The following is a 22,288-nucleotide window of genomic DNA, read 5'->3' as shown; positions in this document are numbered from 1 at the left end:
ATCACTCGTGTTTTATTTATATAATAAATTTAAAAATGTATTTAAAATATTTCTTGATTGCATAATAAAACTTAATTTATTCAATTATTATAATCATCAGAATATTCTCTTTTTTACAACTTGGCATTTACTTATCATGAAACTTTAAATAATGGTTATGATGTTGCATAAATATAATTGTATAAATATATATTAAGAGTAAAGAAATTACAAATCGCCCATAACAATCCAAAGTTTCTAACAACAAATTACCTCTTCTGAATATTACAATGCTTAAATGTTGAGTTATTAATATTCTTTAAACATTCATATCTTCAACATAATTTTTATTGCGGCATTTTCTTGATTGAATTACATTCCCTTTTCCAATATACATATATTTTTCATTTATAAAGACATAAGTATTGCAACCTTCAACTACTGTTTATAATAATAATGTATTAACAAAATTTTACTAAAAATTATCTGTTAAAGGAAATGACAAAACATTTCAAAAGATTTTTATTTAATTATTCACCTAACAGAAATGGCACTCCATACATATGATATTGATTTCATTTTCATTTCTCACACATATGAAATAAAATTTACGAGTTATTTCATATGCACTCGATACATTTTTTGGTTTTGCATAATTTTATTTAAGGGTAACTTAGGAAAATAATACATAAATTAAATTTTTGGTAAGTTCAAAAAGTAAATGTCTTCTGAATCAGGTACTGAAAAGCACAGAAACGATAAATGTATTTTTTTAATGAGTGAAATTTTTAAAAACTTAAAGAAATGTTTGTGTTCTTATGCTTCACCCAAATATTTCAATTTTGGTGGCATTTTCAACGAGCTGTAAAAAACATAATATTAGAAAATAGGAATCAAGTTGGGGTAAGATGGGGTTCGAACCTCAGACCTTTGATCCGTGTCTGCGAAACTAGCCGCGGGACTACAACCCGATTCATAGAATGTTCTTCTAATAAAAATTATCTCTGAGAACCTTTTTAGTAATTTGATAAAAATTTATGAAACTTTTGTTCTGGAATCGCAATAATGTTTGCGTAAATCAAACCCTAAAAATTAAATAAATAATTTATGATACTGGTAGTTTTTTTCGAAAGATAGTGCTTTTAAATAAAAAAAAATTGTGTTCTATCATTTAAATAATCACTAAACCATTTAAGGTCACTATCGTCAATTCCTATACTTTTCAATTCACACCGAAGTATCCTTCTTTCGATTGTCTCGAATTCTCTTTTGAAATAGAAGAAAATTGCCACATATACATTGTTTCCACTTATTTACAGTATAATTTACCGCAGTTTCACGCTAATATCTGTTTCTAAATCCAGATTGTTTACTCATTTTAATTTTTTCAAGCCATTCAATAAGCTGTTCTTTCAAAATATGTATATTCAAAGATTACTTCATAATTGGGTGTTTTTTTAAAACTAAAAAAAAAAAACATTTTATCGATTCTGGTTTTGCTTTAAAATCCTTTATAGTTTCATTTATTTCTAAAATGCTTTTAGTTTGCTAAGCTGCAAACGTCTTTCCTCTTATTTTGGCGTTTTCCAATATAATCTGCGCAATAATGTGATACAAATTATAAGTTTCGGAATGAATAATTTCCCTTTGTAAAATAGATACTTTGCTTTTTCCATCCGACATAATTGTTTTGATATTTTGTATACATATGGGCCTCTGATAAGCCTTTTGGAAAAGAAACCCAGAATTATTCATTCTTTTCGTCTACTCTACTGGTTCTGATTTACACACAGAGTCCATCTTAATATCCCAAACCTTACTTTATTTTGTTCCGGTGATCTCTTATCAAATGGATTACTAGAAATATATTTCCCTGCATTTTATTTTTATATTTTAATTCAATTATATAGTTGATAGTAAGTATTGATGAGAAATATATTATCATTAATTCAAATTAACTGAAGATATTATAATAGGCGCTCTTTTATTATTTTTCTATGGTCTCAACAGTCACTTTAAAAAATGTAAGTTCACCACTTCAAAGATATACTGCCAAGTTATGCTGGTTGGTAACAATATTCTAACAAATTTCTCAGTTATTTACTACATATTGATTTACTAATTATGAGCGAATTACTCTATTCACTTAATATGCACCAAATTTTTATTTTTTCATCCTTAATCTATTTTTTGAATATGGACAAAATCACAGCATCTGAATTCTGAAGTTGTTTTATGTCAGTAGTGTATACCCCCATGGTCTAATAGTTAATATGCTTGACGCTTTGTTCCGGGCTTGATTCCCAGTGAGATCACAAAAATTAAATGTGATGTTTTACAAGCCTGGGTGTTCTGTGCTGTAATTGGGCCTTCTGGCTTGTTGTGGTAAAAAAAAAATATAATTCTCTATCGGCATGCAATGGCGTGTGTGTTGCACAGCATTCCGTGATATTTTTTTTATGCATATTCAAGAAAGCCAGTTGAGGGAATATGCAATATTGGAGTGTAAAAACATCTTTTTAAATATGTTAATCTTATTAAGGAATCAAACCGGGGACCTCATGTACAGTCAGCACCGTACTTAGGGGCTGGCCACGGGTGCAATTCTCAAGGGGGCGCACTTTGCAGACTTTGCAGCTTTCTTTTCTCTATCTCTTCCTAGAAAGTCAGTCTCGGGGTGGTGCAAATTCAAATCTTGCCAGGGACGCTCATGATCCTAGCTTCGACACTCTACAGTTGACAAATGCGCTAATTACAAGACTGCGAGGTGGACTATTTTTTATACAATACTCCATTATTCATTCCTACTCTGTGGTGTTCTGTATATGAAAAGTGAGATTTAAAATCCCTCAGTGCAGATTGCAAACAGGCTGAATATCTATAAAATTTATTAAAAAATGTTTAAAATTTAGTTAAATACCAATATTCTGTCCGCTCACGAAACAGAACGGAACCTCTAAAGCTGGCAATAAACATGATTTTTTTTAAATCTGTGATTTATTTCCAAGATATTAGCACGGAAACAGTTCCGGATAATTACCCCCCCACTCCTATTTTTTTTCTTTACAATCCTATGTTTCTCGACAAGTCCAGTCAGAGTTGTGAGAGTTGGATATTTGCCGCGTGAAAATCCGCAGCCGTTCAGTGAAACTTTTTTTTTTAATAAAAACTGCAGTAAATTATCTATTTAAAGAAGCGTAAAAAATATGGAACTTACAAATGAAGGTATGTTGCATTCATGTGTCAAATAAAATTTAACATTTTAAAAGAAGTTTAGTTTTTAGTAAAGTATTCATAAATTCATGTAAAACTAAGCATATTTTTTTTTTGGAATATAACACTTCAAATAAAATTCGTTATACTTCTAAGCACTTCCATGCACAGTTTTAAATGCAAAAATTTAGTTAACTTATTATTGTCTGTTACAGGCAGGTAGCCTTTGATGATGCGCCTATATATCTTGTACAAATATATTTAGGTTACAACAATGTTGAAATTAGCTGGTCTTGGAAAACAATTATTCAGAAAATGTCTTAAATATGTATTATTCCTCATCCGACGATTAAGAAAACGTACTTGGAAAATTCCATGCAATGTATGTTTTTTTAAATAATTTTATTATGTGAATAAAAAATCCATCTGAAACTTAAAAATAAAATGTTTTTTAGTTTTACATGTTATTTTACTATTATAAAGTATATTTTCTAATATTAAGCATTTAAAAACCTACTAAAATGATCATTGCCAACTTTATGGGTCCAATTCCATTCTGTGCAGCTCCTGTATATTATGTAGTACTGTGCTTTGTGAAATAAATCTTTACCTTTATATGCAGTGTTCCTCAGTATAAAATTAATATGAATGCAAAACTAAATATCTCTATATAATATTGAAAATAATTTACATTGTTAAAAAATGTTGTGTTATATTGGTTCATAAACCCATTTGTAACGAGCTCGAATTGAGGTTAAGTCTGATGGTCACAATAAAAGTTTGAGACACAGTTAGAAATGTTGAAATTGGTAATGTAAAGACTGTTTTCTTATTTCTTAAATAAAATTTACTAGTGTAGTCTATTTAACAAAAATAAATTTGATAACTCCAATACTGTTTTGATTCTTCAACTGACTGAAAAATAATCATTTGACTGATGCTAATAGTAATGATCTTTTTTCAATTCTTCGTTTTGATAATACTGAATAGCCGATTTAAAAAAATATTTTTGAATTTTTTATGATCTCGTAATGAATGACCGCTCTTAATTACTTACTATAGATAGAATACTCTTTTTGATTCAAACTTTATTCATCAAAACTTGTTTTAATTAAAATTTTACCAAAATACGAAACATATCTGACAATTTTCTCTCGCGTTTTGTTAAAAAAGTTAGTCGTACAGCAAATAAAAGAAAATTCTGGTTAATTTTTTATTTGTCTTATCTTCAAAATGATACCAAAGATCCTATTTAATGCTAATTCAATGCATAATGGACTTTTATGGAAGAATTTAAAGGAAAGTAAATTATTTAGAAAAAAATATGCACAGGTTAAAAAAATATGTATTGATTGCGCAGAAGAAATAAAGATAAAATAAATTCAATTGAGTTCTGTAAAATATATTATAAGGTAGTAAAATTTATATAATTTTGTGTAAAATACTTTATAAAACTCTTTCCTTCTTTGATCAGAAGTTTATTCCGAATGTACAGCATTTTAAATTTTCGTTTTAAGGCCAGTTATCGTGATTTATGCTCAAGTTCTCAATTCAAAACTGCGTACTGTATATTTTATTAACAGCTCAAAACATGTGTAAATATTCATTAAAAAAATATTAGGAAAATAAAACTTTGTTATTAGTGTTACACGATTTTTATTGTTTTACAAGAACACTACTACAGTTTCGGGAGAGCACTCCTCCCATCGACGGGTGATATAAAACTCTTTTACGTTTTATTTCACCCGTCGATGGGAGGAGTGCTCTCCCGAAACTGTAGTAGTGTTCTTGTAAAAGAATAAAAATCGTTTAACAGTAATAACTTTATTTTCATAATACAGTCGAACTCGGTTATAACGATCACGGAAATAGCGAGATCTCGGATGTAACGAGGAAACATTAGTTGACATTTTAGTTCATGGTTTTCTCCATACAATTATTCACTGTTATAACTAGCTGCTTCTCGGACATACCAAACAAAAATATTGTCAAAAATTACACAAAAAATCTTTAATTGTTAAAAACATCATTCTTGAAATAAAAACTTAAGTGATAAAATCCAAACGGTCGGCTAACGTAAAGGATAAATACCGCCGAGCATTGGGATCGGATTATGTTTATTATAGCTATGTAAGTGTCTAAATATCTAATTGGATTTTTCACCGACAATATTAAAAAATGAACACACATGGTTTTTAAAAAATCCAAGCTTTGTGAACTTAGTAAGTGCTGGTTCGGCACATTGTTACAATTTACAGCTGCTTTTGTAGTTTATGAATGACATGCTTGTTTCAGGGGTTTTTATGGGGTTTTATTAGATTTTTTAATATTCTAGGCTTATTTCAATACACAATAAACATTACAAGTGGGTGATATAAAATGAGTTCTAGACCAGATCAGTTAAAACCTAACCCCTGTAAAAAAATTCTGTATGAATTATATGTACACATATGTATTTACTTGTTTACTTAGTGACAATGTGCAATAGCGATTGTACAAAAAAACCTTTCTCTGGTATAACGAGTAACGCTTATAACGAGCAAATTCAAGTGGTCCCATCTTCCTCGTAATAACCAAGTTCGACTGGAATTTATAATAAAGTGTTACGAAGTGAATGCCGATTCAATTAACAATATTAATTTAAAAATTGATTATGCGTAAAAGCGTTGCTCTTTAATTAAATTCACACATTGTATGTTTTTTTCAGCTTGCAATGTCTATATGTATGTACCGGCTTGTGATCAGTGTATGTATGCACAAGTACATAGATGTTGCACATTTTATTGTAATTCATTCAAATCAATGATTTGTATTTGACACATATAAAAGTTCTCTATTGCTGCTTTAATAATGTTTTTAGTTTCTCAAAGAGAAACAAGTGAGTGTTTTTAATTTCTCAAATCCACTGTTTGAGGCTATATTATATATTGTGGATGCCAAACACAAGATGCGGGAAGCCAAACAACCATACAGTTTAAAAGTAATGTTGATATTGCATAATTTCCTTTTCTTGTTTATCATTTCATGATAATGGGTTTGATATTTTTTTTATGCTGATTGGACAGAGTTCATTATTTAGGGAAAAGAATAACTGACGTTAGTAAGGTAAGGTAATTAATTTCCTTAGAACCAGTAATGTAGGTGAGATTATGGTATGTATAATATATAATTACTGATGTGGTTCCTGCTACTTTAGTCAAACCCAAAATAAGCAATATAACTATTATACATACAAGCATAATATTTCACTTTTACATGAATTTTTATGAAAGTATGTTGTTGATCAAACCAATTTAAAACTCTGTCAATGTAGAAAATTTGTAAGTGGCATTTAACCATGACAGAAGTTTTTTTTAAAAATATGTTAATGTTGAAATTTGTAAGCGAAGTAAATGGTGGAATCCAACGATACAAAGTATGTTTGTAATAACTAATCAATTATTAATTCTAAGCTTTGGAAATTTTTAGCAATTTTGTACAAAATACAATAACTTGTTAAATGATATTGTGCCACAATTTTGCAAAACAATTACAATAATAACTATTATTATTAAAAGGGCAATCATTATGTTATGTTGTGAAGATACCCATTAGCGAATCATTATTATGCTTTATAAATAAAATACGTGTGTTGCCTTTAAAATGTCTTTTATTAACAATCTCTTCCCCTCCGACATTACATAAAATTGTTTTTGCACTCAGTACAAGATATGCACCAACGTTTATATAAATATATACATTAATTGATGGGGTTGAAGAACAGGAATTACATCATATCACATTTAAATTTATTCAACTTAGTAAATGTATAGTTCTGTTTTCTTCACACAAAAGTTTTCAATATCTCTTCCAAGAAAAATCTTAAATGACCAATTATTACTAAATATTATTGGCTAAAGTCAAAATTATTCTAAGGCTTTACTCTAGTTAATAATATTCTGTGACTTTTACAGTGAAAGATTATAATTATCTTTTGACAGGGTTTTCGCCATTAAAAATACAAGTAGTTTAAAGCTGCAATAGAATGTTTTTGTCTGAAAACTGTGGGCTAATTTTACATAATGTAACCCATATATTTTTTTATTTTCTTTGTGTATACAATGCTAGGTGGGTACACAATAAAATAGCATATAAAACAGGGCCTCGCTAATCCAGACCCCGGCTTATGCGGTGATTGCGGTAATCCGGATTGCTGGGGCACTGGCATTAGCGGGAAGGCCGGAGGCATTTCACCTGCGTCAAGTGCCGCGTTAAGCAGTCGTCATCCTGCGTTCTGTTTATTTTTTAGTTTAATTTCAAACGCGCAGCCTTCCTACATGTTTATTATTCACTATTGTTGTCGAGGTGGTCTTTTGATAATTAAAGAAATCTTAAGGCTAAACATTTTATTACCATTAAGTATTGCAGACCACAATCCGGACGCCTTGGTAATCCACAGAGGTCCAATTTTTACCCGTCCGGATTGTCGAGGCCCTGCTGTATATGGAGTATTATGTGTTTTGTTTTATATAATAATTTTTATTTTATCATTTAAAGCTATTTTTTATTTTTTAATCTTGAATTAATCACGAAAATGTGTTATTCTATTTACTAATATATAAACTGGTAGATATTTACAATAAATGGATGAGGAGGTAGTGGAAATAGTAAAAATTATTTCCTACACATTAGGTATCATTTACAATTATTATTCAAATGCCGAGTAAGTAATTTACACGCGACTTAAATCTTCTTCTAACAATTCGAATTCCAAATGTTCTTATAAAAAACTACTTTGGTGAATGTAATTTTTTCATAAGTAAATTGTACTTATGAATTTAAATAAAAAAGCCAATCTTATTCCACAATGAACTTAAAAAATAATGATTATTCATAAGTAAAATATTTGTGACATTAATAAACAAACGAGGCTCATTGTTTTTAAAAGTGAAAATGAAAAAATCGACTTTTGTCTTTGGTCGATCCATATGATTATATGAGATTCTATTGTTTTTAAACTGTTTTCTTTCCTGTTTTCTTAGAGATAAAGGAGATGGCTATAAACATAGTTTAAACAAACTCAATATTATTATGTAAAACAGCATAAGCAGTGTCCTATTAACCAAAAATAACGATGATTGGAGATACCCACATTTGTTTTCTAGTCACATTTGTAACAAACAACTTTTGCGCATCGTTTTTGAAAACATTACATAAGAGAGTTGGTATACAAATTTTTATTCTTAAATTTAACAACTATAGTACAACATTGTGAGAAATGAATAAAAAACAAAATTAAAAAGGTATGAAAAAAATATAGTTAAACAATTCATTAAGTTTAACAAATTACGACGGGGATGGAGGACATTTTAGAAAAGGGAATATGAAAGTCTAGGCATTTACAGGGTTTATGACCTGTCTTTATACACTGTGTAACATTCACCATTTTGCCTATGCTTGAAAATCCTTGAAGCTTGAAAGCCCTGTAAATGCCTAGACTTCTATATTTCTTCTCTAAAGTGTTATCAATCCCTGTTGTAATTTGTTAATCTTAACGACTCTCTAGGGGTGAAATCCAGTCTTTTGTCTACAAACATTTGGACAAACTCAAAATATTGTAGGTCGTTGAGTGTTTTTAATGCACTTTTTTTACATTACGTGTCCACAAAACATAAGTCTTTTCAAATCAGTTTTAGATTAAGACTAACAAAATTTATATCGTTAAATGATTTAATACTGGTGTTGAACCGGAGGGGGCAAGTGATGATGGTAGGTACCATTAGGATTGGTTTGCCCGGGAGTACCGACTTGTGTGGCCGCACCCCTGTATGATCCGTACGAGGAATCATCCGATTGAGCCGATTGGTTGCGACGCGGTTGCGAAACAACCATCCCGTACATACTTTCCGGTCTGCGGGTGATCTTGGGTTCGTCGCTGTTTGATTGAGGAGCGCCTGTCGGGTTCTGCCTTGTGACATACGTAGCGGGAGAAGGTTCTCTCGTGGATGCGATAGGGCGGGATGCGTAGTTGGATTCTCTCGCTTGCATCTGATTGTGGGCGTTCTGGTTGTGTGCGATGGCTTGGTGCGCAGGGTACAAGTCGCGGGCGGGCAGCAAGGGCCCGGCGGGGGCGCGCGGCGGCTTGCTGTATACGGACTGCGAGCGATGCAGGTTGGCGCGGGACAGGGTGGGAGACTTGCAATACAAGGAGCGTGTGCCTCCATACAGAGACTCTACACGTTCCAGCTTGGCCGCTCCTCCTCCCGGGTAGAGACTCGTAGTTAGGGTCGGGCAGTATCCACCGATACCTGCAAGAACAAAATGTTTTACTTAAATCCATGAAAAGGTTAGGTCTCTCTATAGGCATTCCTTCATTGATGTATTATAGGATAATTATTACTAATGATTGAAATATTAATGAACTTATTAAGGCTTTTTAGGCTACGCCCGTGTCAAGCCATTATTATAGCATTATTATTAACAATAAAAAATACATAGAAAAATTAATTAATTAAAATTATAATTGCATGTGATGCATTAGAATAACAATCCAGAAAAACAAAGTATAAATAATAAAATTCGAAAGAAGACCATGTAAAAAAATAATCAGATATAAATAATTAAATACAATTATTCAAATTTAGATTCATTCATAATCAAATATATAAAATAATAGTATCATTGAAATCAATAGAAAAAAATATACATAAAAACATAATTGAGATATGGTTTCTAGAAACTCACTCTATACTGGAGTAAGAAATTAGTATAATAAATTTAATAATATGCCAAATAACAGTGAGTTCTAAATGAAATAATACAAAAACCATCATCATCATCATCATTCCCTTTCTGCACCTAGTGGTGCATAGGGCACTGCATTGGTACTCTAATCACAGTGTATCGTGGTCATTTTTTACGTATTTTTTTACATGAAGGTAAGATGATCGGTCTTACGCTTCAGGTACCAGTCCAGGTACTACGAAATATTCTAGTGTGAAAACACCCCTTTAAATAAATATTTCATGTCAACCTTTTCGGGAATCAAACCCAAGACCTTTTGCACGGTAGGCAAACGCGCTGACCACTACACCACGAGGCCGAAAAAATACACAAATACATAGTGAAAAAACATAAAAGTACCAAGACATATAAAAAGTAAATAACAGTATGGAACGAAAGCAGATTAGTCACTTACTGTAAAAAGATTGCCAGCCTTGTCCCTTATAAAATGCAGTTTAATTGAAATAATTCTACTGTTTTATGAACACAGAGATGCATTGAAATTGAAATTATGAAGACAAATCTGTATCTTAGAGGATAAACCACGGAAGTTCACTTTTTGGCATTTTGAAGTAAAAAATGCAGAATTATCGCAATCCATATATGTGAATAAATCACCGAAGTTCACTTTAAAATTGCCTTTTTCACTTTGCTTTGTAAAAAAACATCAGTAGTCCCAGATATGCTGTATGTACTATTATTTTTAAAATAATCACCATTTTACATTGAAAGTGCTTTATATATTGAAATGATATGATATGGTTCAAAGGTTAGGATATTTTGGAAATCGCACAATTACAAAATCTTGTTTCCTAAACATTTCGTTCAATGTGACTCCCGTGGTTTATCCTTTAAACAAAAATGTGAAACTAATTATTCATAGATGGCGCTTAAATAATTTTTTATAGAAAAATGTTATTTTAAAGTTTATATTCACTGGAAATTTTACAAAACTTGGTTTGCGGAAACTTTACACTTTATTGAATGTAACGCATATCATAACAATATAATTTAGGTAAAAATAAAATAAATATATAGTAAAAATAACTTATCTTATTTGTTGTTTTGTACACTATTTTTTGCAAAGGACCTAAATTATATTGTTATGGTATTTGTTACAATCAATATAGTGTAAAGTTTCCGCAAACCAAGTTTTCTATAATTTCCATTGAAAATGAATGTACAAATGGCATTTTTCAATAAAAAAAAATATAAGCGCCATCTATGAATAATTAGTTTCATGTTTTCGTTTAGAATCACATTAAGGTACATAAATATGCAATAGAGAGGGAAAACATTTTTGAGAAGAAATATGGAAATCTAGGCATTTAAAGGGCTTATGAGTTAAGTGGCTATTTTAAATGGCTACTTTCAACATTCTACCTATATTTGAACATCCACATTTCATCAACTTTTCCATCAGTTGACTTTTGTGAAGTAAAAGAGCTGAAACCTTCATTTCTGGGGTTGAGATCTGACTAAATTGTAGCGTACTAATCTCTCGATTTCCTCAGGATTCTAACTAGTGGAGGTATTCTGAATATTTTCTACCCTCTAGAGAGTGATAAATTTAAAGATTTTTTTTTTTATTGTGACGACACTTTGCTTCATATAATGAAAAATATAACGTCAAATGATGTATAAAACTGCTCCAAAACGGAAAAAAAACTAATACGGTTTGGTCAATTCAACCAAATAAAGTGTTTTGAGTAATGCTCAAGGTCGCAATAATGTTCGAAATGAAAATCATCATGTTTGATTTCACGTGTTCATATTTTTTGACGTCTAATCATCAGTGTGGCCATATATGAAGCAAAGTGCCGTTGCATTAAAAAAATAAAAATCTTCAAATTAATCACTCTCTGTAGAGAAGATTAAAAATACCACCACTGAGTTATAATACCAGCCTTCGAGTTAAAAACACCCAGAAAGGGAGAAAATAATTTTCCAGAGCATGTGACACTTGTCATGCCGGCTCTCCGGCTATCTCTATTAAAAAAAAAAATACGTCGATCGGTTACTCCGTTGCGACGTGAAGAAGACACAAACAAACCGACAAACTTGTAAAATTAAAAACTTATAAAATTACATAATATTGAAATCACCCACTTTTTGATTTTCCGAGTTAATTAATTTAACAACGAATGTAGTATTTGATGTAAAATCACTAAATACGTGTAAAAAATAAATGTATAAAATTATTTATGTTCAATGTCAACTGACCTCCAGGGTTGGAGAGATGAGCCGGTTGCGGCGCTTGGGTGGGCCGGTAGGTAGCGTACGCCGCGGGGAACTTGCGCCCTTGGTGGTGGTGATGCTGCTTGTCCAGGTCGTCGTAGGCGTCCTCGTCCGAGTGCACGGAGCTGGAGTCCCCGTCGGCCGAGTCCTTGTCGCGCGCGCCGCGCCGGGCCAGCACGAGCGCGTGCAGCAGCGCCGCTCCCGCGCCGCCGCCCAGGGGGCCCGCCCACGCCACCCAGTGCGCCTCCCAGCGGTTCAGCACGAAGGCGGGCCCCAGGGCGCGAGCCGGATTCAAATACGGCATCTGGAACATGAAAATAAATCGGTTGCAGAACATTTTAGAACAGGATTTTCGAGAAGGGAATATGGAAGTATGGGCATTGCAATATTATTTTTTATTTTCCACATCCGCCTCTAGAGAAAACGTGCACCACAGAATGCTTAATAATTATTTATATTACGGATAAATTATACAATAATATAGCTACATAAATATGTATAAAATCATTGAATAAATTTAATCGGCCAACCGGTTTCAGAACATGGCTGTTCCTTCAAAAAAAATATATAGCGCTGATAATTCTGCCGTCATAAGAAAGATGGATGCATCTAACATTTTTTTCGAAAACGAGTTAAATGCGTATTCGGAATCAGGAAAAAAATACGAATCTACTAAAAATACATCTATCTTCCTAAAATAACCACAACCCTATTATTTTCACTAATAAATGAGACTAAACTGCAAAAATTCTCGAAGATTTCTAAATATAAAAGGCTATTCTGACTTATATAATTATAAAAGACTGATTAAAATACTTATTTTTTCTTCTGTTCCGTTTTTAAAAACATCTTAAATGAATTTACCAACTCGTTTTCAATTTAATTTAAGATCTGCTGGTAATTTCAAAGTTAATTGATTATTAGATCGGCGTTAGTAGTTTGAAAAACAGTAAATGGCCAGTAACGTCTATTTTATTTAGTTGAATAGAATTAATTGGCATATTAACACTAAAAAAGAAAGACGTTTACTTAATTATGTAAGAAACGTCTTTTCATTGAAGTATAACATATTTTCTTGTTTTTTTTTTTTACTAACAAGAAAATGAAAATGTTAATTTTTAAATGTAAAACGTAAAATTTATTAAAATTAATGTATATATTCCGTTAGGGCAAACCATAATAGATACTTTTGCATAATGATATATGTACTTCATTTTTGTAGTATTTTTCACACAGCGAATTTTTCAATCTCCGAGTTACAAAATATTTATTTTCTCCGTTTTTTGTTTTATGTAGAAACGTCTTTATTTCTTATGACGGCAGAATATGATACATACAAATTTCAAAGTTTTTTTTTTTAGTTTAATAGTCTATTAACAAATAAATAAATAAAAACGCTAAACTTTGATAGTGATAGAATTGGAATGTTTCTTCTTCTATGCCTGATGCTGTAGTTGCGTGCGATATTCGGTTATGTGGTCAAATTTGCGAATATCAAAGATATATCGTAAACAAACATTCTGCAATCGTTCTAACTTATCAAGTAATTCAGAGTTAGCATCTGGATAACATATGTACATCCGCATAGTCAAGGAGTGGAAGAAGTAAGCTCTGAACTAATGTTTGCTTAACATTAATTGGCAAGAAATTATGTAATCTTTTAAGTGAGTGCAAACTGCTATAAAGTTTACGACTAACTTCGTTTATTTTATTTTATTTTATTTTATTTTATTTTTTGCACCACAACAGGCCAGGAGGCCTAATTACAGTGGTGAATTACATCACAGAACACCCAGGCTTGAGAAGAATCACATTTATTTTTTGTGTTCTCACCGGGAATCGAACCCGGAACCTTCCGTCTGTGAGTCAAGCGTCTTGACCACTACGCCACGGAGGCCGCCTTCGTTAACCTGATTGTGCCACCCTAAATGCTTATGAATGATAATACCTAAGTTTTTGACTGAAGTCATGAATGGAATATCTGTACCATCTATTTTGAAAAGAGGAAGTATGGGAAAATTCACTTTTGAATACATATAGGTTTATAGGCTCGAATATCCATAATCCTGAATTTGAAAAAATTCTACCTCATCTCTGTAGGGATATAAATAAAAATACATATAGTTTTACTTATAGGCACGAGCAGTGTCCTATGCATAGTAATAATGAATACATTTATAAAGAAAGAACCGATGTTAAGAACCAGATGATCTCGTGCCAGATTTGGGCAAAAAATATACAAATCATTCTCGAGGTTCTTAATAATTTCAACTCCTTTTTTTGTTCACTCGGAGGCGCGTAGCACCTGCCGTTCTGGTATGCGAACACAGCGCTGCAGCGGTAAAATCAACGGAACGAGAGAGATACGATTACGAAATCCCAACGAGAAAAAACGAGATGCAAATAACGCCATAATCTTAAAAAAGGTTTTTTGGACGGAGACTGCACAAAACTGCATCTCAAGTAATAATTCGAGTGCCGGTCGGTGAGGTAGCCCGGGTAGCCCGGGTAGACAGTAGGTAGTAGGTGGCTATTTACTGCAGAGATAAATAACCACTCGGACGGTAAATCTGCAAGGTTTTATTGATTAATAATAATAATATTTGGCTTATTTATGTAGCGCCATTTTTGTAAAAAATCACCTCAAGGGCGCTTTACAATTATATACCTAAACTTACATTCTAACTAAACTAAAGTGATATATTATATTTCCAGATTTAAAATTAAGGGTATGATAGTCTAAAGAAGTGGGATTTTAGTCGGGATCTGAACTGACTGGGACTGTCGATGATTTGTAAGTTTGAAGTCAATTGGTTCCAGGCAGAGGGGCCGGCGGCGGCAAAAGCACGATCTCCAAATCTAGTGTTTGGGGAGCGCCGGATTTCGACAAATTTTCCTCTTCCTGAATCAAATTCTGACCTAGGAGTAGATTTTCTTTGACATGTATTTTCCCTAATACAAAGGTCCGATAGGTATTTTGCAATAATTGTATAGATTAATTAACGTCCAATTTTATCCACTTTGAGTTAGCAATACTGCCGTATTCAGATATTGCCATAGGATACTACATTTTATGATCGGCTATAGAACTTTTGACAATAATTGATTCTACTGGGCTTATGACCTGTCATTGGCTGGTTTAAGTGGCCACTTTACACACTAGGTAACATGCACCATTCTGCCCATATTTGAACATCTTTATTCCTTCAATTCCTTCATCTGTTGATGTTCGTGAAGTTAAAGAGCTGAAACCTTTATTTATGCGGGTAAGATTCATCTAATTGAATTATTTCACCTACATACTAGGCAACGCCTGAAAATTATATTTATTTCCAATTTCTATACTTCTTCAACAAAATTTTGAGTTATGGACAAGGTATTATGGACAACCTCAACATATTGTTAATAATTGAATCGATAATTTCAAGAACGACCAAAGCGAAAATTTACAATATCTATTAAAACCATTTTGGAAGGTACAAATTAAGTCAAACTAGTTTTATTTTTATAGCTTTGATACAATGATAATGAAATATCAATTCGTATCATGCATTTATTTTTTCAGGAGTATGTTTTTTTTTTGTCTTTTTCGAAATTAACATTGCAGTTTAGTAAACTCGTAAAAATTTTTGAAAACTAAAAATATTAAAAGATAATAATTTATAGTTATTTAAAAAATAATATTCACGGCTTACTGCCTTTTGTAAAATACAAAATAACACAAAATTTAATATCCTTACATACTACATACATTGGTTTTTATAAGAGATGTAAATAAACAAATTACAGGTCGGTAATTAAATAAATAATAGGTGATCAAAAACAAAGTGATCGAGATTTCATTTAAGCAATTAAATGTAACTGAACTCTTTAAACTAGAATCCTTAAAATTTATTCATAAATTAGCCACTGATGTAATTGTAGACGAAAAACTAAAACTTGAAAAAAATTGTAGTAAACGTGGACACAATACGAGAGTATCAGAAAAATATCATACACAACCTTCTAAAACGAGACAGGGACAGTCGAGACTAATAAATCATGGACTGAAATTATACAATAAACTACCAGACAAAACAAAGCAAAAGACTCAAACAACCTTTAAAAATAATGTTTAAAATATTATCATTAACAGTAGAATGTGAATTTCAAAAGTATAAAAAATTTTTTAATGTATGTAACCCATAAGGGTTTATCAATTAAATTTAAACAAAAAAAAAATTGTTTTGAAGTGAAGATTAACGTTTTGATAAACTCGCAAATAATGTTTAATTTATGGACGGTACGGAACGCTTTTTTGTTATAATTTTGAAAACTGATCTAAAAAAGATTTTTTTTGGCCATGTCTTTTACTATCTTTCTTGCTATGTATTTTTTTTATTACGTATTTACTTTGTTTTTTTACAATGTCTCTTACTATGTATTTTCTTTTCACTATGAATTTTATTGGGTTTTTAAATACATTTTATTCTATTTACTACATTTTTTATTATGTTTTTTTAAACTATGTATTTTACTACGTTTTTCACTATGTCTAATACTCTTATTTACTTTTCCACGTATTGATTACTGTTTTTCACGTATTTTTTTTGACTGGCTTAGAACAGGTATAAATGTATAATTTTATGTATGTAATATGATAATAAATAATAAAAAAATAATCAATAATAAATATTTGTTTAAAATACTTTTATAGAAACTTACAAACACATTAAACATTTTATTTCCACACGAACACCTTCCTGACAGTGTCAATGCATTTATTTACAATATATAGTTTAATATTTTGTAGTAATATTAGTATACATATAATATTTGTTAATGGGAATATGTAGCGCTGTTTTATATTTTTTTTAAATAACAACAACTATTAATGGGTATTTCATAATTATATGTGAATCTTACCCCTATGGGGTAATACTTATATTTTTGATAATTAAGTACCTACGTTCATAATAAGATAAAATAAAAACTTTATTGAATATTTTTGTTAATTAAAAAATAAAAGGCCGTCCGTTCGATCGCTGCTTTTGAAGTTTTCTATAGCCGTAACAAATTTTGATTAAACCAATAAATAATTATTAGTGGGTTGGGTGACCCCTGAATCAGGGGCCCTGTTAGCGCCAGGTGCGCGTGACCACCTCACCTGTGGAATTATTGCATTACACCATCACTATAGAGAGATTTCATTATCCGTAAAGTCCGAGTCAGCTGCTCTTTTCTTAGTTTCCGGGTAGATAGTAGATAGGTTCGCTTACCGAAAAACAATCCATTGAATATTTTCTGATACGAAGTCCCTATTAGATTCTCTTTTTGCACATTAGTATATTTTGATGCAAATACAGATTTGTAGTCGCCCGAGTTATAAAACTCATTCTGGAGCTGAGCTCATACAGCGAGAGAATGACATAAAATATGGTGACAGGTCATAAGTCCTGTAAATGCCTAGACTTCCTTAAGTTTTTTGTTTTACTGAACTTAAAGTTTTCTTTTTTAGTTGTTGGATAGATTTGGTAAAAAAATAGGTGATTAAATTGTCAATTGTCTTTTGTATGCTGACGATGCCGTGCTTCTTGCTAACAACAAAGAGGAACTGCGATTCTTGGTAACAAAAATCAACGATGTATGCAAGGGAAGCGATTCGCTGATGAATGCCGATAAATCGAATGTGATGGTTTTTGAAAGAAATGAAAGTATGACTAAATGTGAAATCACTGCGAATAGGGTTATATTAAAACAGGTAGGGGAATTCGTGTATCTGGGAAATATGTTTACTAGGGATGGAATGACTGAGAAAGATATTGAAAAAAGGGTGAGTGCCGGGAACAGAGTGAACGGTGCACTTAAATCAACCTTGGCAAATAAATGTTAATCGCAAGAGGCAAAATTAGCAGTTCACAATGGAGTCCTGGTCCCGACCCCGATGTATGGGAGCGAAGCGTGGGTTTGGAAAAACAGGGATGAAAGTAGGCTGAATGCTGTTGAAATGCGATCTCTCAGGCGACTGTGTGGTAAAATTATGTACGATAGATGCACAAATGTTGAGATCCGTACATTATGTAAGGTTGAGATAAGTATTATCGACAAAATCAAGAAAGGAGCTCTACGTTGGTTTGGACATGTAGAGCGAATGGACAGCGAAAGAACGGCAAAAAATATTTACGATGCGAATGTTGACGGATGCAGAAGTAGAGGAAGACCGAGAAAGAAATGGCATGACCAAATCCAGTAAATACTTGAAGATGGACATGTTAAAAGTCGGAATAATCGGCGCGCGTGCATGAGAAGATGTATGAATGTAGAGGAAGCGAGATCTGTATGCAAAGATAGAGTGATCTGACATTCTATCCTCCCCCCTGCTTACCCTTACGAAGAAACGGCGAGATGGTTTGTTTGTTTATTTTTTGATAGATTTGGTCAGCAATGTAGAGGTCCTGAGGTTCTAATTACAATGGGCAATTGTAAAAAAGTATAAAGGCCCGTAAGATCTCCTATCTGGGTCACATCTTGCGTGGAGACAAGTAAATCCCCCCTTCTACTAATGGGCAAGATCAAGGGACAACGTGGTCCCGGCAGACGGTAAATGTCATTTCGAATGTGTGGAAGATTTGTTCCGGGCAGCGTAAGACAGACAGAGAGGCCTTTTTAGAATAGATTTCCAACGTCGGACACCTGATGGGGAGGCACTAGAAGAAGAAGGAAGTTATCTTCTAATCAAATAAATTTTAATGTTTTTTTAACCACAGGCTAGGAGGCCCAATGTGAAGGCAGTGAATTGCAGTTCAGTTCCGAACTGAGAAATCCCATTGGTTTTTTGTGATATCACCGGGAATCGAACCGTTCATGCATGCGTTCACTATACAACGAAGGCCGCCAAAATAGAATTAGATTAGGTTTATTATTTTATTTCCTAACTTATTGGTAATTTAAAAACAGTTTACTGTCAATAAATAGTGAACTAATGGAGAATCATTATCTCAATCCCCCATGGGCTCTGTATCTGCGAGACGTATTAGGATGTTTTGTATGGCACGAGGGTGATTGCCGCGAATATGGCGCTATATCAATCATCTTAAATGACAATAATTGGGTTGCGTTAGGTCAGAAGTTCTTCAAGTTATGCTTCGCATGATCAACAAATTATAGGATTATTGATGATCATTTCAATGGAGAAGGATAATATTTGACACCTTTTTAACAAAAATCAGCTACTACTACCATCACGCCATTTCCCCGTAAGGGTAGGCAGAAAGAATGGACCGCCACACACGTCTATCCTGGCATACATTTATAGCTTCTTCCACATTCAAACATCGTCATACATGTCCCTTGGTTCTGCCTGCTTTAGACGAGACAGGACTTAAGATTTTGGTTTATCTATCATGCCACGTCTTCCTTGCTCGTCTTCGTCTCAACGTTACCGTTCATTCTCGCCATGTATACTTGTTTTCCCATTATTTCGTCATCCATTCGTTCCACATGACCGAACCATCTCAGAGACCCTATTTTAATCTTATCGATTATAAAAGACTCAGATTTACACAATCGCCTGATTTCATCATTCGTTACCCTGTCATACACTGATTTCCCACATATTAAAAAAAATATTTTTATTAAAAGGAATAACCCGTTAAGCCTCTATTTCGAGGTTTGTCAGCAGGTAGGATAGAGGGCATATGGAAGGAGGTAATGAAAAATACACCACAACACCCAGACCAATTAAGAAAATAATCTTTCTTGGATTTTTTTCTTGCAACTGGCGGGAATCGAACCCGCGACGCCAGTTTCACAGTTAGCCGTCTAACCAACTGCGCCATGGCACCTGTCATTTATCTAAGAGATCGCATTTCGACCGCGTTCACTCGACTTTCATCCTTCCTCTGCAAGTTCCATGTTTTACTTCCATACATGAGTGTTGTGATTAAAACTCCATTGTGCACTGCCAGTTTAGCAACAAAAATCAACAGATGGAATAATTGAAGACATATGGATGTTCAAACGTAGCCAAAGATGTGAATGTTACAGATCGTGTGTTATTAAATGACCAAAAACCATCGAATGACAGGTCATAAGCCCTGTAACGTGTAAATGCGTAAGCTTCCTCATTCCTTTATAATGTTTCTTCATTTTTAGATCACGGGATTATTATTATTATTACAAGGGTTGACTCCTCACCGAGACAAGACTGCAGGCGGCGTAGGCGGCTCCGACCGGCAGGGCGCAGTTGGAGTGGGGTCCGTAGCTCGGCTTCTCCATGGATACGCAGTGTGTGAGGACCACAATGAAGGTGAGGATAAACTCCAGGCCGAATCTCTCCCACGCTCCCGGTGCGGAGACCAGCCCGGCCTGGAGACTTCCTTGATACCCAGGTACGGTCACACTGTAAAGAGAGATTACCGTTAATCGAGGACATACAGAAACACTAATAAGCATTTGACCAAATAATCTAGATATTATTTTTTGCGATAGTTGAAAGTAAATATGAATTTCTACAAAAGAAACATATCACGAAAAAAAATTACGTATTCCTAACTCTATGAGGTCAAGAGCCCTGTGTTGAGTCGGGATACAACATAAGCACTTTGAAGTTGATGTATACTTCATTAGTGAGAAGCCAGTTAGAGTATAACTCTACAATATGGACTCCTTACTCTAGTTACTGTCACCAAAATTCTCTTGAAAGAGTCCAAAAAAATTCTTACGGTTTATAAATTTTAAACTTAGAATCAGTCATGAATTTTTAAATTACGATTTTTTACTAAAAACATTAAATTAGTTAAAACTAAAATTTTGTTAACGTGTATTTAGGGCATATTTCAAAATTATGTGAAATGTTCCTTCGGTACCCAGTGAGAAAACATAATTTAAAAAATAATAAAAGTAAAATAATAAATAAGTAAATAGCTGACATTGGTGCAGGCGAAGGTGTAATCGGGGCACTTAATCTTAAAATTGAACATATTTAACAAATATTAATGGTTTTTCAAATATTTGAGTTGGTTTTATTTCTATTTTGTTTTTTAATTTTTGCATATATTTTAAATGTTTTTTATTGCATGTTATTTTTTATATTTGATTTGGCATGTACTTTTTAATGATGTTTTTGTTATACTTAGTAAATATGGTAATATTGACGGCAAAAGTTTTATACATATATTCGTCCCAACCCAACACAGGACTTTGGTTCCATGGAGTTGACTTGTGTCTCAATAAATGATTAAATGAATATATTGTGAATAAATAAAAAAAAATAATAAAAAAACCATATAGAAAAATTATAGCACTGTTAACTTCCCGTTGTAATGTCGTCGCTTCAGTTCGTTTTTGTCCAACAGACCAAAACATAAATCTGCAGAATGGAGCTTTAAAGGTTTTTTTTTACAAAATAGGCATAAATAATGACCACAGCTTAAGTCAAAATTTGTTAAAAAACACCCCTTAAACAATAAAAAAATACATATATTTTATTTTTATAAATAAAGGCTTTCTCAGGAAAACTTAACTCGATTTCGTTAAAAATGTTCTGTTGGACAAAAACGAACTAAAGCGACGATATGTCTAAAACGGGCCCAAGAGAGCGAGCAAGGCGAGATCGTGGTGGCCACAGGCAGGGTGGGGGATGTTTATTGGCTGTGAGAAATAGAAAAAACTTGCAAGTCGAGCGTTTTTCTGTTTTAGAAACGTCCAATGAAGATCTCTAGGTAAAACTGACATACGATCTCGATATTACGTTCATTTGTGTATTATATTTCCCTCCGGCGAGTGAGACGAATATATATCAACTGTTCTTTGACAGAGTATTGTCCAGTTTAGAGCTACTTCGGGACAAAAGTGTCATTATATTGGGGGACTTTAACATGCATTCAGCAAAAAACATAAAAAGTATAGAGGCTAACCTCACTTTTTGTGCTCGGTGTTGGGTCTTTCGCAGTATAATTATATTTTGAACTCTAGGGGTAGAACGCTGGACTTAATATTCAGTAGAAGAGTTGTTGGTGTGTTTCGGTCATTATCACCTCTTACAAGAGAAGATAATTATCACCCCGCACTTGAATTTTGTTACAATCTGATTGCAGATCGCCCCCGTCGATCCAGA

General features: G+C 32.8%; 1 protein-coding gene and 1 long non-coding RNA gene across 2 annotated transcripts in view; one reads left to right on the top strand and one right to left on the bottom strand.

Annotated features, from left to right (window-relative positions):
- The first annotated feature begins 30 nt into the window (after window positions 1-30).
- On the top strand, window positions 31-6,835 carry LOC148276628 (uncharacterized). The gene is made up of 2 exons (XR_015823690.1): window positions 31-4,834; window positions 4,976-6,835. It is a non-coding gene; the product is annotated as an uncharacterized LOC148276628 (long non-coding RNA).
- The window catches only part of bib (MIP channel family protein big brain), a 211,659-nt gene continuing 196,194 nt past the window's right edge, over window positions 6,824-22,288 (bottom strand). The window contains exons 3-5 of the mRNA XM_088233998.1: window positions 20,368-20,572; window positions 12,178-12,496; window positions 6,824-9,479 (exon numbers count right to left, since the gene is read on the bottom strand). Of these exons, the coding sequence (XP_088090124.1) occupies window positions 8,902-9,479; window positions 12,178-12,496; window positions 20,368-20,572 (1,102 nt within the window). The 3' untranslated portion in view covers window positions 6,824-8,901. The remainder of the gene's footprint in view (window positions 9,480-12,177; window positions 12,497-20,367; window positions 20,573-22,288) is intronic.

The sequence above is a fragment of the Micrasema longulum genome, unplaced genomic scaffold, assembly GCF_059751315.1.
Source record: "Micrasema longulum isolate JH-2025_06_02 unplaced genomic scaffold, ASM5975131v1 h1tg001175l, whole genome shotgun sequence".
NCBI classification, from domain to species: Eukaryota; Metazoa; Arthropoda; class Insecta; order Trichoptera; family Brachycentridae; genus Micrasema; species Micrasema longulum.
The sequence above is the reverse complement of the archived record's forward strand: the minus strand, read 5'-3'. Positions and strand labels throughout refer to the sequence as shown.